The sequence below is a fragment of the Zonotrichia leucophrys genome, chromosome 5 (assembly GCF_028769735.1).
Source record: "Zonotrichia leucophrys gambelii isolate GWCS_2022_RI chromosome 5, RI_Zleu_2.0, whole genome shotgun sequence".
Lineage (NCBI taxonomy): Eukaryota > Metazoa > Chordata > Aves > Passeriformes > Passerellidae > Zonotrichia > Zonotrichia leucophrys.
Window position 1 is genome coordinate 828786 of NC_088175.1, and position 13693 is coordinate 842478.

Here is a 13693-nt window from a genome sequence, read left to right on the forward strand (position 1 = left end):
GCAGAGAGAAGCTGTGAGAGAAGCAGAAAAGAAGGAAAATGCAATTTGTATCTCACTTGCTGTGCTTGTGTTAAAGTAGAATGCAATATAGAGATTGTTTACCCGAAGTGAATGTAATATAGAGAATGTGATACAGAGATTGTTTACCCAAAGTGAGGATGTTTTTGTCCACTGCAGTGCCCTGGAGTATTCACATGCTTTTTGAGCAGAGAGGAGCTGTGAGAGAAGCAGAGAAGAAGGAAAATGCAATTCGTATCTCGCTTGTTGTGCTTGTGTTAAAATAGAATGTGATATAGAGATTGTTTACCCAAAGTGAATGTAATATAGAGAATGTGATATAGAGATTGTTTACCCAAAGTGAGGATGTTTTAGTCCACTGCAGTGCCCTGTAGTATTCACATGCTTTTGGAGCAGAGAGAAGCTGTGAGAGAAGCAGAGAAGAAGGAAAATGCAATTCTTATCTCGCTTGCTGTGCTTGTGTTGTGTTAAAGTAGAATGCAATATAGAGATTGTTTACCCAAAGTGAATGTAATATAGAGAATGTGATATAGCCAAAGTGAGGATGTTTTTGTCCACTGCAGTGCCATGTAGTATTCACATGCTTTTTGAGCAGAGAGAAGCTATGAGAGAAGCAGAGAAAAAGGAAAACACAATTCATATCTTGCTTGCTGTGCTTGTGTTGTGTTAAAGCAGAATGCAATATAGAGATTGTTTACCCGAAGTGAATGTAATATAGAGAATGTGATATAGAGATTGTTTACCCAAAGTGAGGATGTTTTGTTCCCTTGGCCTGTCAGGGCTAAGTGTGTGTGTGTGTATCAGAGAGAGAATGAGTGCAGTGTGAGCAGTTGTAACCAAGAGTGAGTGCAGAGCAAATTCAGTTTAAATGCAATGTACATAGTATAGTATAATACAGCCTTCTGATGGTAAAGTCAAATGCATCATTCTCTCTCCCCTTTGATTTCCAATCGTGCCCCAGCTCCAGGAGCCTGGGCCATGAGGCTGCCAGCTGTGCAGGGTGAGCAGCTGCATGCAATGGCACTGACAGGCTTTGCTGGCCAGTCTCCTCCTGGTGGCCTGGCTGCCAGGCAGGGCTGCTGATTTACTGCGGGTGCAGCTCCCTGCTGGGGGTTCCAGCAGGCTGATACTTCTGCTCTGTGGATCTAAATTGAAAACTGATTTTTAGGATATCATTCATACATGAAATATGCTGTCTCTGCAGGTTGTGATTAAAAAATGGTCGATTCCTTGTCCTCTACCTCTGAGCAGTGCCATAGAGACTTTACAGGTAAAGTGCATGCTGGTTTGAAGTTCTAATTTTATTAGTAAACTGTATTGCTTTTTTTACATTAACACTTTCAGAATGGCTTGCAATTTAAATTCCTTCTTTTATTAATCATCACAGAATCTGAAAAGTTTCATGTCTGTGGTTTGGGCTTATTCTTTCATTATGCCTTTTTTTTTTTTTTTTGCATTTATGCTTTACAGGTTTCAAATTCTACTGGGGATTGTAAAGCAAAGCTCTTTCATCTTTCAAAAGAGGTAATCTCTATTAACAATACACAAACTTAGGGGGGGGTGGTGGTATTTAAAAAATTGGGGTTTAAACCTTACCCAGGGTAAGCTGTCCTTGTGTAAAACTCGTTATGGGCTGCTGAAATATTTTCTGTACCTGCTGCCAACTGCTATCCAGTCTCACTTTTTTTTTGTATGAAGGCTGATTGTCCAAGTTAGCATTTATGAAAATATTTTGGAAATATGGCCAAAGATGAAAATACAGCAGCTGAAGCAGTGGTCAGCCTCATCATGCAATCAGATCAAGCCCTCAGCTGGAAGTTGGTGCTGCTTGGCTGTGTGCTCTTAGTTCCTGGCAGGGCAGAGCAGCTTTCCTGAAACCAGCCTTAGTTTTTCCTCACCTGAAGCTGATCCTTCAGGCCTGCTGCAATCTGGTGTTTGTTAATTAACATGGCATGTAAATCATGTAACACCCATCAAGGCTTGCAGGAGAGGAGGTGTCATGCAGAGCCCTGGTCTCTGGGGGGTGAAGAGGAAAGGAAAAAGGTAAATCTGGGATAACTCTGTAGTGAGATCTAGGTGGGATGTGGCTGCACTTCTCTGAAAAAACAAAAGTCCACCCTACCCTCCCAAGAAAAAGGAAAGGAAAAAAAAGCCTTGGGCAATGCAATCAGACAAATGTTGTCTGTAGATCAAAGAAGAAATGGTGCTTTAACCAGAAACATCTAATGTGAGATTCTGGCCTTTTGTGCTTTGAAGACTCTTGGGACTCATCTCTCCTTCTTTTTTAAAATTGCCTTTATCAATAGAAAGTGGCAAATCTTTACCAGCATGGGCCTGATTATTTCAGCACAAAAGTGTTTGTTATAGCACAGCTTATTCCACTTGGCAATTGCAGTAGGCTGTACTAGATGATTCATCTCTTTTATTACAAATTTTTGGAATAATACACCACTAATTGTGTGGTTGCATCTTTAATTACATAACTGTCTTAAAACTTTAGATGCCAAAGAATGTTATATTTCCTGTTAATATTTTCTGTTATATTTTGTATTTCATCCAGATTTTTCTGAAGGAATAATAAAATAGTGAGGTCGGGGTGAAGGAATCAGTAATTTGACAGCCATGGATATTAGAATTTGGAAAAATTCTTAGAGAATTTCACAAGTGATACACTGACTCTGGGACACATCCTGCCCTTTCTACATAAGTACTTGGCTTCCGTATAGTCAAAAAAGAAAATATTCCAGTTTTTGGTTTATAGGCAGCCTGGCTTCTGATGAAGAAACTGAGCTATGTCCCCTTGAACTGACATGACTTGAAAAGATTGAATTTTTGTGGACTGATTAGAGACACCATTTCTGTCTTGTGGAGATTTATCTCAAAGCATTCCTCTGGAAATATTTCCACTGACTTCCAGCACTTGAACTGAATTCTGAGTTCATACAGATATTTTTCCAACCAGCGGTAACAGCAAACAACTTACAAGATGTTTTCTTTCTCTTTCAGAGTGCTTATGCAATACCAACTATGGCCTTCTCTTTTCTGTGCCATACTTCAGTCTTGCCAATCTATTGTGAGCTCCAGAGGTAATGTATGAACACATGCAATATTGAAATAGAATTATAACCTTTTTGTAATACTTCCCCTGAGTATTTTTTATTTTTAGGTCAGTACCATCAAACACTGCAGAATCGGGAGCTTTCATGGTTTTGGGAAGTGTACAGTTTTAGTCTGTCCTGGCTTTTTCTTTCTTAGAGGAGTGAAAAGTAACAAATGTGGTTCCATCATCAGTGTCAGGATATTATCCTGCTCTGGACAGTCAGGAGAAAAAAAAGATCATTTGCTAAGGTACTTTAATAGCCATTTTTTATGGCTGTAACTGAATCTGCATTTGGCCATATCTGATCCAATGATGGTTTTTGACACAGATTCTGTTCCTGGCTCTGAACAGGTATCATCCTGGTAAATCCCAATTTTCATTTAAAAGAGACACTGGGAAGTCTAAATTCCATACAAGATAAGGACAGTGTTAATTGTCTGCTTGAAAAGTGTCCCTCTAATAACTAGATTAAAAATACTTTTAAACCCCCTAAATATCAGTGACAGCACAGACCTCAGCAAATCCTCAGTGGCCTTAAATTAGGCCAAAACTTCCTTATGAAAGGCAAGGTACTGTATAGATTGTGCTGTGTTCAATCATGCCCAATACTGATAAAACAACACTGATTTCCTTTTCTTTCTCCATTTTAGTCCATCCAAAAGGAGAATGCAGAATGTCACTGTCACAGGAATTGGGCTGAGTTTCCTAATTTACTTCATATCTGCTCTCTTTGGGTACCTGACATTTTATGGTAAGTGTATTCTCAGGTATTCCTTGGAACCAAAGTTAATGATAACAGATAAATGTCTTCTGCCTGGAATGCTTCAGGCATTAGAACACTTGAACCCTCAGAATTTAAAAATTCAAAAGGATAGGCTTTGAGCTGGGTTTTCCAGCACTGCTTCATGTTCCTGAGCCAGAAATGTGTTTGTTTGATACATGAACTGAACCAAGAAGTGCACATTTCCCAGAAATGTTGATATTTGATGAAGTAACTGTGCCTTTTTATTATCAATCAGAAGAGTGGGTGGGCTATCAAACCCTTGCCCTACCAAATTCTACACTAATTTTCATTTGCTGTGGAGTTTAGGTGACACTGTGCTGCAGTACCAGTTTAATTACTCTACATTTGGACTTCTAAATACTTCTGGGTGCAGATTTTCAGTAGAGTTTAAACATAGATGACTTCTTCTGTCTGGCATTCTTGAACTTCAGAAAGATTTCAGGCCCCTTTTTTAAAGGTCCATCCCAGCCCTGGCAGAAGTAGGTGAGTGTCCATTTCATACAGCAGAGATAACACAACTGGTTTATTGAATTTCCTCTACTTGCTGATTCTGTTGTAGTTTCATACCAATATCACATAAATGCATCACAGTCATCCACAAGGATCCTTCTGATGTCTTCTGAAAACTCTTATTATGAGATGTTCACATGCTAATCTTCATTGATTGGAGTGAATAAAAATTCTTCCAGGAGACTGTAAGGCAGTAAATGAATTCTTACAGGAGACTGTAAGGCAGTAAATCTGGTGAGGATTTCCTCTCCTTTCAAGTGTTTCATAATTCTTGATTGTGGGGATGAGATGGTGTCTGACAAAGCATCAAGAATATTGGCTTTCAGCATCTAATAATTCCAGATTTTTAGGGACTTTTGTGCCTTTTACCTCCAAGTCTGACAATATTCCCTAGATGTCCAGAGACCTTAGAAAAATTCTGTGGGGATTTCTTGAAGGCCCTGATGGCCTGTTGGCCACTGCTGCTGTTTGCTGGCTGTCTGCATGAGGTTTGCTGGAGAATATAAATAAATATAAATTTAAGTGCAACTCAGAGAGGTTCAGTAGTCAGTGCAGGGTAATCATCTATCCAGATGAAATCTTAATAAGAAGGGGGAAAAAAAAAAAAGAGGAAAAAAATAGTCCTGGAAACCATCCCCTGTTCTGTTACCTTTTCTGCCATGATTTCTTTGGGACCAGACCCTGCCTTCACCTCTCTCTGTTTCACTAGGAATGGTTTGGGTTTTCTGCAGGCTTGATTTCCTTTAGGAACTCTAAGACTCAGGAGCCTGAAATGCTGGAATCAAGAGTGGATGTCTGTAAGAGACTTGTGTTGTTTGTTTGGATTTTTCCCCTTGCAAGCTTCTTCTTCTTTTCACTTTTTGGTTGTCTTGTTTAATTAACTTACTTCTTTAAACAGAGAAAGTCTGTTCCCTGTTCCTAAAACACCAGTCTGAGAAAATGTAAAACATTTTATATTAAATTGGAAACAAAAGAACAGTTCCCTCTTTGAAATGAGCCATGTTTCATCTCTCTGTGGTTCAGATGGTTTCTTCTGTTTTCTGTGAATTTGAAACTTCACAGGACTTGGAAAATTTCAGTTTATTCTGAAGTCCAAAAAAGCAGAGTTAAGATTTAAAAAAAAAGAAATCAGGGTAGCAGACTACTCTTAGTGCTCTGACTTTTGGTGTTTAAATTTCCTCTTTAATGCTGTCTCCTTCACATTTGTGTCTTTTCTTTAGGCATCTTTGGCTTCAGCAGAGGCTCTGCCTGTCATTGCCTCCTGAAATTTTTAATTTCCCTGAAGATTTTCCTTCCTAGCATATCAGTAATGCCAGGGTGTATCTGCATCCCTCAAGCAGATGGTTCCATTGGAATGTCCAGTGATTACCAAAGCAATTCATTTGTTTCGTTTCCAGACAAAGTGGACTCTGAGCTGCTGCAGGGTTACTCCAGGTACCTGGCCCACGATAGCATCATCATGACAGTGAGAGCAGCCATTCTGTTTGCTGTGCTCCTGACAGTGCCTCTGATCCATTTCCCAGTGAGTATTCCTGAGGGCTCTGCAGCTGGCACTGAGCACTGGGCACTAATGCTTTGCAGGCTGCAATCCCTGAGTCACATCTAGTCTTGTGTATCTTATTCACTTGTCAAGTGATTGATCAAAGACCACATATTTGCATATGTTCCATGAAAGCTCCAAAATAACAACTAACCACTAAGCTAATTTGTGCTCTTGAGACAGATTTCAGACTAAAACTAGCCCACAGCATTGTTTCTAATTTAGAGAATTCAGAACTTCTAAAGTTTATTTAGTTTGATTTTTTTTTTCCCTCTTAAATTGAGTTTTGCTGACTTGGTTTTTCCTTTCTACATGCACGCACCCACACACAAACACACTTGTACTTGAAACTCAATTTGATTGTAAATTAAAAACACATCTAGACCTATTTCACAAAAAAACCAAACCCTAGTTTAGCTTATCAATACTGTGGTAGAATTGAAAATCCATTCTTTTAGGAACTGGGAAAACTGTGTGTATGGAAGCACTGTATAGATTGTGTATCAGTTGACAACATGCTGACATTTGCTACCCGGCATTTTCAGAGACAAAGACTCCCCCAGGCCTTCTTTTGTCCCTCCAAAAAAGGGAGGAACCAGTCATTCCTTCAGACTAATGACCATGTGATAAATCTTGCTTTAATACAGTAATAAATCACATTCTACACTACAGAGAGACAAAGCATTAAACTATTACTGATCTTCTGGCATTTTGATTTTTAAAATGTTCTTTCACATCTGGAATGATGTAATTCTTAAAGTTCTGACATTGAGGTAAGATCAAATAATATGTGTGTGTATTAATGTATTTACCCACACAATGTTTGTCTTTTATTGTGCAGGCAAGGAAAGCTGTGCTGATGGTATTTTTCTCTCATCTTCCTGGGTCATGGATTTGCCATATCCTTGTCACCTTAACACTGAATGCAGTTGTTGTTCTGTTTGCAATGTATGTGCCAGACATCAAAAATGTATTTGGAGTAGTTGGTAAGTTCTTGTGGTGGCTGGTTTTTTTTGGGTTTTATTTTAATTCAAGAAATTCAGTATATGATTCTGCAATGTGCTTCAGTTTTCTCTAAACAAAATCTTACTTTCTGTTTATTAAAGGTTCAACCACATCAACATGTTTGCTTTTTGTATATCCTGGACTATTTTATCTTAAACTTAACAGAGAGGACTTTATATCACCACAGAAACTTGGGGTATGTTTTCTGTTTTCTCATCTGCACTAATAACATTTAAACAGGCTCATTTAAAATGCATTTTAATACACAGTGGAGCACACAATCCGAGGGGCAAAGCTCTTGTTTTCATTGCAGCTCACAAAATCTCTGAGCATTTTCTTTCATCCTTCCTGGTAGCTCTGGTCTGTCTGAAACTCCTTCTTCAGCAGAGATTTTTGGCAAGCAGTGTGTGCATGTACTGGGCAATTGGTCTGATATTTGCTTTTCCCTATAGTTTTTTCCCTATAGCTTGCAGATGTTGGCTTTTAATCCAGCTTCTGCTCAGTTTTTACCTCTTACTCTCTTGTCTGGGCAGTTGGGACAAAGCTAAACTGTATTTAAGTGGAACAGTTTTTGTGCTTGTTTTCTATAAAAGACTTTGCAAAAACATCTTTTTTTTTTTTATTTTGTTCTCTTCCTTTTTGTTTGTTTTTTTCCTCCTCTTTGTGGTTTCTCTTTTGTTGTAGTAGGTTGAGTTCTGGGCTGGAATTTGTGCAGGAGCCTGCTTTTTGCACTGTAACTGTCTGTCTTCATTTAACCACTGCTCAGCAGAGTGGCCAAAATGCTGACAAAATGTTTATACATAGTTTTTCTGCCATTCCTATGATTCATGGAGCTGCGCTTGTATTGACAAAACTAGGAATCTGAAAGAAAATATAATAATAATGCCCTCTGACCATCTAAAGTCATGGCTAGTTCCAGCAGATTTGGGAACTTGTAATAAATCAGCAAGTGCAGTCTCTTGAACTGTGATTTTATCATCATCTGGCTAGTCAAAAATGTTAAAAATCCATTGTAATTTTAATTGTATTTTGAGTAAAATATGAATCAGTTTCTCTATTTCTTTAGAGTTGTAAAGGGCAAATTATTTTTTGTGCAGCTGGGTAGTGTGACTGCTCCAGGAGTTCCCAGGGAACTATGCCAGGCCTGGTTTAGTTTCCCACTAAGCAGATTCTTTGTGTTTGAAGACTGAATAATTTGAAACATTACAGATTATTTTAAAAGTCACTATTTGTGCCTGTTCTTGTGGACTTTCATGGCATTAATTTTTGCTTTTCTTTCTTCACAGGCATGTGCCTTGGTTATTTTTGGCATTTGTGTTGGCCTTCTCAGTTTGGTTCTGATCATTTACAATTGGGTTGGTCAATAAGAGCTGTTGACAGTGTGACCTGAGCTCCAGGGGGACAGCAGGGAGCAGAGAGGTGCCAGCACTGCTGCAGTGAGTGCTGCACATCCCCAAGGAGCACTGACCAAAGCTGCCCAGGAAGAAGCAATGCTCCTTTCTCCTCCTTCACTCATGGTCCTTCTTTACATTTCAGTCATCTTCAGTTACTGGGCAATTCACCTTTGCCATGCTAAAATATGAGGTTTTGGTGATGTAATAAGGACAGGTAAAAAGGTCTTGAAAATTTCTGCAATGCAGAAATGGTTTAGGGCACATGGTGAACAAAGGAGACACTTGAAGTAACTTTCAAAACAACGAGGTGAACAGACATTACATCATCTTTTTGTGCATAATGTGATTTGTGCACATAGGATAGTGCACATTGTCCTAATCCTTGAAAGATTCTTGTTGCTTGACTAATTTCCAAATTTTCAGCCGGTTCACATTAAGAACTTGTTGACTCCAAGTGTTTACCCCAATTTATCCTAAGATGGATCCAGAGACCAGTTGCCTTAGCTCAGTTTAATGGGCATGTCATGATATTTGTTAATTGTTTTTTAAAATACATTTTTCTGTGTCAGCACACTTGAATCATCCTGATTAATTTTTAAATTAGCAGATTTTGCCCATCAAGCATAATAGCTTTTAGTAGCATTTCATTTTGGTGTTTTCATTTTGCAGTTAATAATAGACATTTTTTAATTAATATCTACTTTTGAGTAGTACTGAAAGTACCTCAGTATTCCTCCAAGTGAAAAACTTCTCTTTTTCTTTCTTACTCCCATTTTTACAAATCTTTCAGGTTTGAACTAAAGTGTTTCTATAGTTTATGTTCTTTTGTGTTTCAGAGAAGATTTGGGCTTAGAAGATGACAATCTGCCTCTGTTGAAAACAAAGGGAAATTTTACTTTTATGGAACCCTAATTTTACCTCAGATATCTTTGAACTTCCATGTAGTCTTTTATAATTCCTTACTTTTTAGGCCCCTTAATGTGAATGCAGTTTTCAACACCAGCTGGGCTTTGAAAATGATGTACCCACAAGAAAAGTTTTCTTGGGTACCCACAAGAAAAGTTCCTCATTTTAGTAGATGGAAAGCAGTGGCTGAGACCATGGAAGGTTTTTAGCATTTCCTTCTCTCAGGTGGGATCTGATGGCACTAAAGTGGCCTTATCTCCTCAGAGCTTTCATACCCTAAGGAATCAAAAGCTGATGGATCCTCTCCTGTCTAAAGGGGAGGAGCAGCAAACAGCAGAGTTGGAATCACCTTCTCCATTCCTGATTTTTCCTGCCAGCAGATCACAACAGATCACTGGGCTCTCTCAGGGTCCAGGAGTTACTTTTCATTTTTGATGGATGGCCTGAAGGCACCCAGGTGGTGCAGGTTAATTCTGCTTCAGAAATCCTTTTGGCTTGGAAGTGTCCTTCTCCCTAGGAGTTTAATATAAAAATAAAGACATGTGGTGAGGCTGGGGAGCTAACTCAGAAATTTTGGTAGGATCCCAAAGAAAAAGATCCCTGGAAAAGACTGCAGTTCTTTTTCTAACAAAGTTTCTATTAGAGGTTTCTTTGGTTTCTTGAGTCCAGGTGAGCCCTGCAATAGTTTGGCAGTGCCAGAAACAGCAGATCCCCACTTGGCCAGAAGTTCCCAGCTCCTCCTGTGGCACTGGCAGTGGCTCCTGTCACATGTTTACCCAGCAGAAAGCCAAGGTGACCACAAGATGTGACATTATCTGCCTAAAAAGTGAACTTGCCTTTATTTTTTCAATTCAAACTGCTGCTAACCAGGTGCAGCTGCCTTCCTGCCTGTGGCTGCCCTTTGATGGCTGAGTCTCATGGGCTTTGTTACACTGCAGGGATTCAGATGCTCATGGAATCTCTGGCTCTGTTGTAGAAAACTAAATATATACCTTGTAAAAGTGTACGTTGAGTCAGCACTGACAGCTGTACACCAGGAAGTGATATTCTGTCTGACTGAATCAAAACTTCTTTGGAAAACAGGAGGCCTTACATTGGTGAGAATGAACTCAGGGATTTTTGTCAGACACTAGAATTTAGGGAGTGTATTTATTAGAAATTTTATGGAAATTGTTTCTCATTTATGATCTGCTCTTGTAGCATACTGTTGAGTAGTACTGGTCGGTCATTACTGCAGTCACTTTTATTTTAAACTTATTTTAAACCAGTAATGCTTAAGTCTGAATATTTAGATTATCTGTGAGGGGACAAAGTTGGCAAAGCTTTGCTGAGCTTTTGCTCTTCCCTCCTCTCCCTGAAAAAGCTGAGTCTCACCATGCACTGTACTGCTCTGTTGCCCTGGGGCTGTTTGGTTTGTGTGCATCATCTTGACTGAGAAAATGCCTGAAATACAGTGTTAATTTTACAGGGGATTCCTTAGTGCTGCAGAAATCACTACAGTATTGTTTTTAATCCTTGGGTATTATCCCAGCCAGCCTGGCTGCTGACTGACTGTCCTGAAAGGTAACTTTGGAATGATGAATTCCAGTTGATGAGGATGAATGGAAGCAATTCACAGCTCTGCTGAGCTCTGTTATTACATTTTGGCTGCAGAAAGGACAGCACAGGGGTTTACAGAATGCCTGTTACCTTTCATCTGAAAAAAACCCTAGAAATGCTGCTACTTCTGAGTTTCTGTAGTTCATAACTTAAAATATGGAGGGGCAGAAAAATAATTTCTGTTCCCAAATTTAGAAGATATGAGTGTTGTCCACAGTGAAAAACCAGAGTAATTTATCCTTCTCACCTCCCACAGCTGTGCTGTGCTTTGTGTCTCTCAAGGGTTTTTCTGCAATTGTGCACTTCCATGAAGTTTTTGAGCAGAAGAGGCCTCCAGTGTGGAACTCTCAGTTCATTTAAATGCTGACAAATATTTGCTTCATTATTCTTGCATACAGATATTTTTTTATTCCAAATTTCCAGATTTATGAATTTCAGTGATTCTGCTTTATTGCCTGTCATCAGCATTATCCAACTTTCTTCACTGAAGACTTGACAGAAATGAATGAAGGGACCCACAGCATTTCTGAACTCACTTGGAAAGGTTCCTTTTCCCTAGTTGAGCAGGAAGAACAATGTGAGAGATGAAAATTAATTGGTTGCCTTTGATTTATTTTCACTTTTTCTCCTTTTTCCATTCCTTGTCCATTTGGAGGCTGCTCAAGTTTCAGCTGGACTGTGGTAAGCTGGGTGTGAAGAATGGTTTTTGTAACCAGCATGGCAGGAAGGAGGCTGCTAAACAACAGAGCTCAAAACTAGGATTATGTGGAATTCCTTTCTTAGTTAGATTTCATTTAACACTTTACCTGAAATTGTTGTTTTCCAGTTGATTTTGATGTTGAAACCATTCAGTGCAGCTGCTCTCCATACAAAGAAACCTTTGCACATGTTTACTCTTGCTGCCAGTGGGAGAGAATTTTCAGTATTATAAACTGCAGTTTGTGGTGGTGGTCTTGATATTTGTGTGCTTCAGTAGTGTTCATCCAGCCATGCTTCATGTGGAAATGGAATTCCCAAAATAAATTAACAATCATCTGGATGTAAAAATTGTCCAGCTCATGTCAAACCTGTGTGTTGTACAACAGATTTTCTGTTCTGAGTTCTCTTTGCCTCAGAGTCACTGTGGAACAGCCAGTGTTCCAAAAAATGCAAAAAATAAAGAACAGTTTACAGTCTATACACAGCTGTGTGTGTGATCCCCACTCTGTTGTGCAGGTGATGTCCTGCAGCACATCCTGAAATGTTCCCAGCTGCCCCTCCCAGGCCAACCTGCTCCCAGGGATGGATTTTACCCTGGACTGTGCTCTCCAGAACACCGGGATGCAAAAATGAGCAATGCAGTTATTGCCCTCCCAGGTATTGGTTCATGGACAGCAAAGCTGCCTCTTCTGTGCTGTGAACAGGAGCCAGCAGAATTTATTTCAGAGGCTGGTGTTCTTCAAGAATCAGGAGGTTGGAAGTTAACAAATGTAACTAATCTCAATGTCTCAGCTGGAAGTGAATGCATCTAACCCAGACTTACTGGTGGTTTAGCTACAACCACTCACCAGGTAGGAGCTTACGATGAACAGAACTGACCCACATGTGAGCATGATTTTTAGAGCTTTTGAAAATGTCAGTTGTATTCAGGAAGTTCAAAAAAACAGAGTGGAAGGTTGTAGGGCTATCAAAATACTTTCTGTTAGAAGGCTGAATTCAGTATTTTTCAAAATGCATTTCACAGCTCTGTGCCAGCACTGCCTCTGGGATGTGGGGAAAGGGTGAGCAGTTGGCCTGGGGTGAAAAACTGCTCATGGAGACACTTTGGGATGGGCCTTGCTGAGCAAGGTGAGGGTCAGTGATGGGGAGCAGGCCATTTCCTTACTGCAGCATGGATGTCCTTCCTGGCTGTCTCAGTGCTCTGCAGCAGCTGTGTGCCCAGAGTGCAGCTCCCAGCACTTTGCAAGGTCCAGGGGAGTCCTGGCTGTAAGCAAACATGGAAACCCCCTCATCATTGTGCTGCTGCCTTGATTCCAGAGCTGCAGGAAAGTTCACACACGTGGAAATGAGTGCCAGCAGCTCTGTTCACTTGATGGTGTTTGCCCCAAGTGGAGCTGGCACCCAAGAGCACAAAGCCCAGCATTTTCCATCAGTGCAGGATGGAGCCCTGTGCTGCCCTGGCTGTTTTGGTGCTGTGTCCTGGCTGTGCTCAGCCTTGCTCCTGCTCCAGCACCTGGTTTGAATTCTGAGCTCGTTTGCACACAAGGTCACACTTTTATTGTCAGCCCAGCCAAGGGCAGGATGGTTCATCTTGGGAAGGTTTGCACTGAGCCTTTGCATTACTGCCATTAATGCCTTGCCCTGCTGATTCCCATTCCACATTTCAGGCATGGTTTAGTTGGAGTAACCAGGTGATGAATGGGGAGGTTGGTGTGGTGGCTGGGCAGCCCAGGGTGCAGGATGACTTTTCTGGAGACAGGCTGGAAATTCCTGCTCCACACATCATGGAGCAAATCACTGATGTGGCCAAGGAGAGTTAATGAGCCCTGGAGGCTCGGGGCTGTTCCAGTCTGTGCCTGTCAGGAGCCCATCTCACTGCTCCAGGGACTGAAATGAGACAGGGTTGCTGGGACTTCTCTCTGTCCTCCCAGGTAGCTCCACTTGATACTGGGGTTTACACAAGGATGGAGAAAAGATTTGGGATGTGGTTGTGACAACACAGAACGTGTTGGGCTGGAGTTGAGGACCTTGAAAATCTCAGGCCTTATTCTCACCTTCTGTCACTCTTAGCTTTGGGGTGTTCTTTGGGCTGAAAGTGGGGTTTAGTGCAGCATTTCTGGGTGTGTGCAGCTCCTGGC

General features: G+C 40.5%; 1 protein-coding gene across 1 annotated transcript in view; it reads left to right on the forward strand.

The window, feature by feature from the left end:
• The window catches only part of SLC38A6 (solute carrier family 38 member 6), a 38160-nt gene extending 26127 nt beyond the window's left edge, over positions 1-12033 (forward strand). Inside the window, exons 9-16 of the mRNA XM_064714573.1 lie at positions 1223-1288; positions 1489-1542; positions 3025-3104; positions 3769-3869; positions 5810-5934; positions 6794-6938; positions 7059-7153; positions 8244-12033. Of these exons, the coding sequence (XP_064570643.1) occupies positions 1223-1288; positions 1489-1542; positions 3025-3104; positions 3769-3869; positions 5810-5934; positions 6794-6938; positions 7059-7153; positions 8244-8324 (747 nt within the window). The 3' untranslated portion in view covers positions 8325-12033. The remainder of the gene's footprint in view (positions 1-1222; positions 1289-1488; positions 1543-3024; positions 3105-3768; positions 3870-5809; positions 5935-6793; positions 6939-7058; positions 7154-8243) is intronic.
• Positions 12034-13693: the final 1660 nt, after the last annotated feature.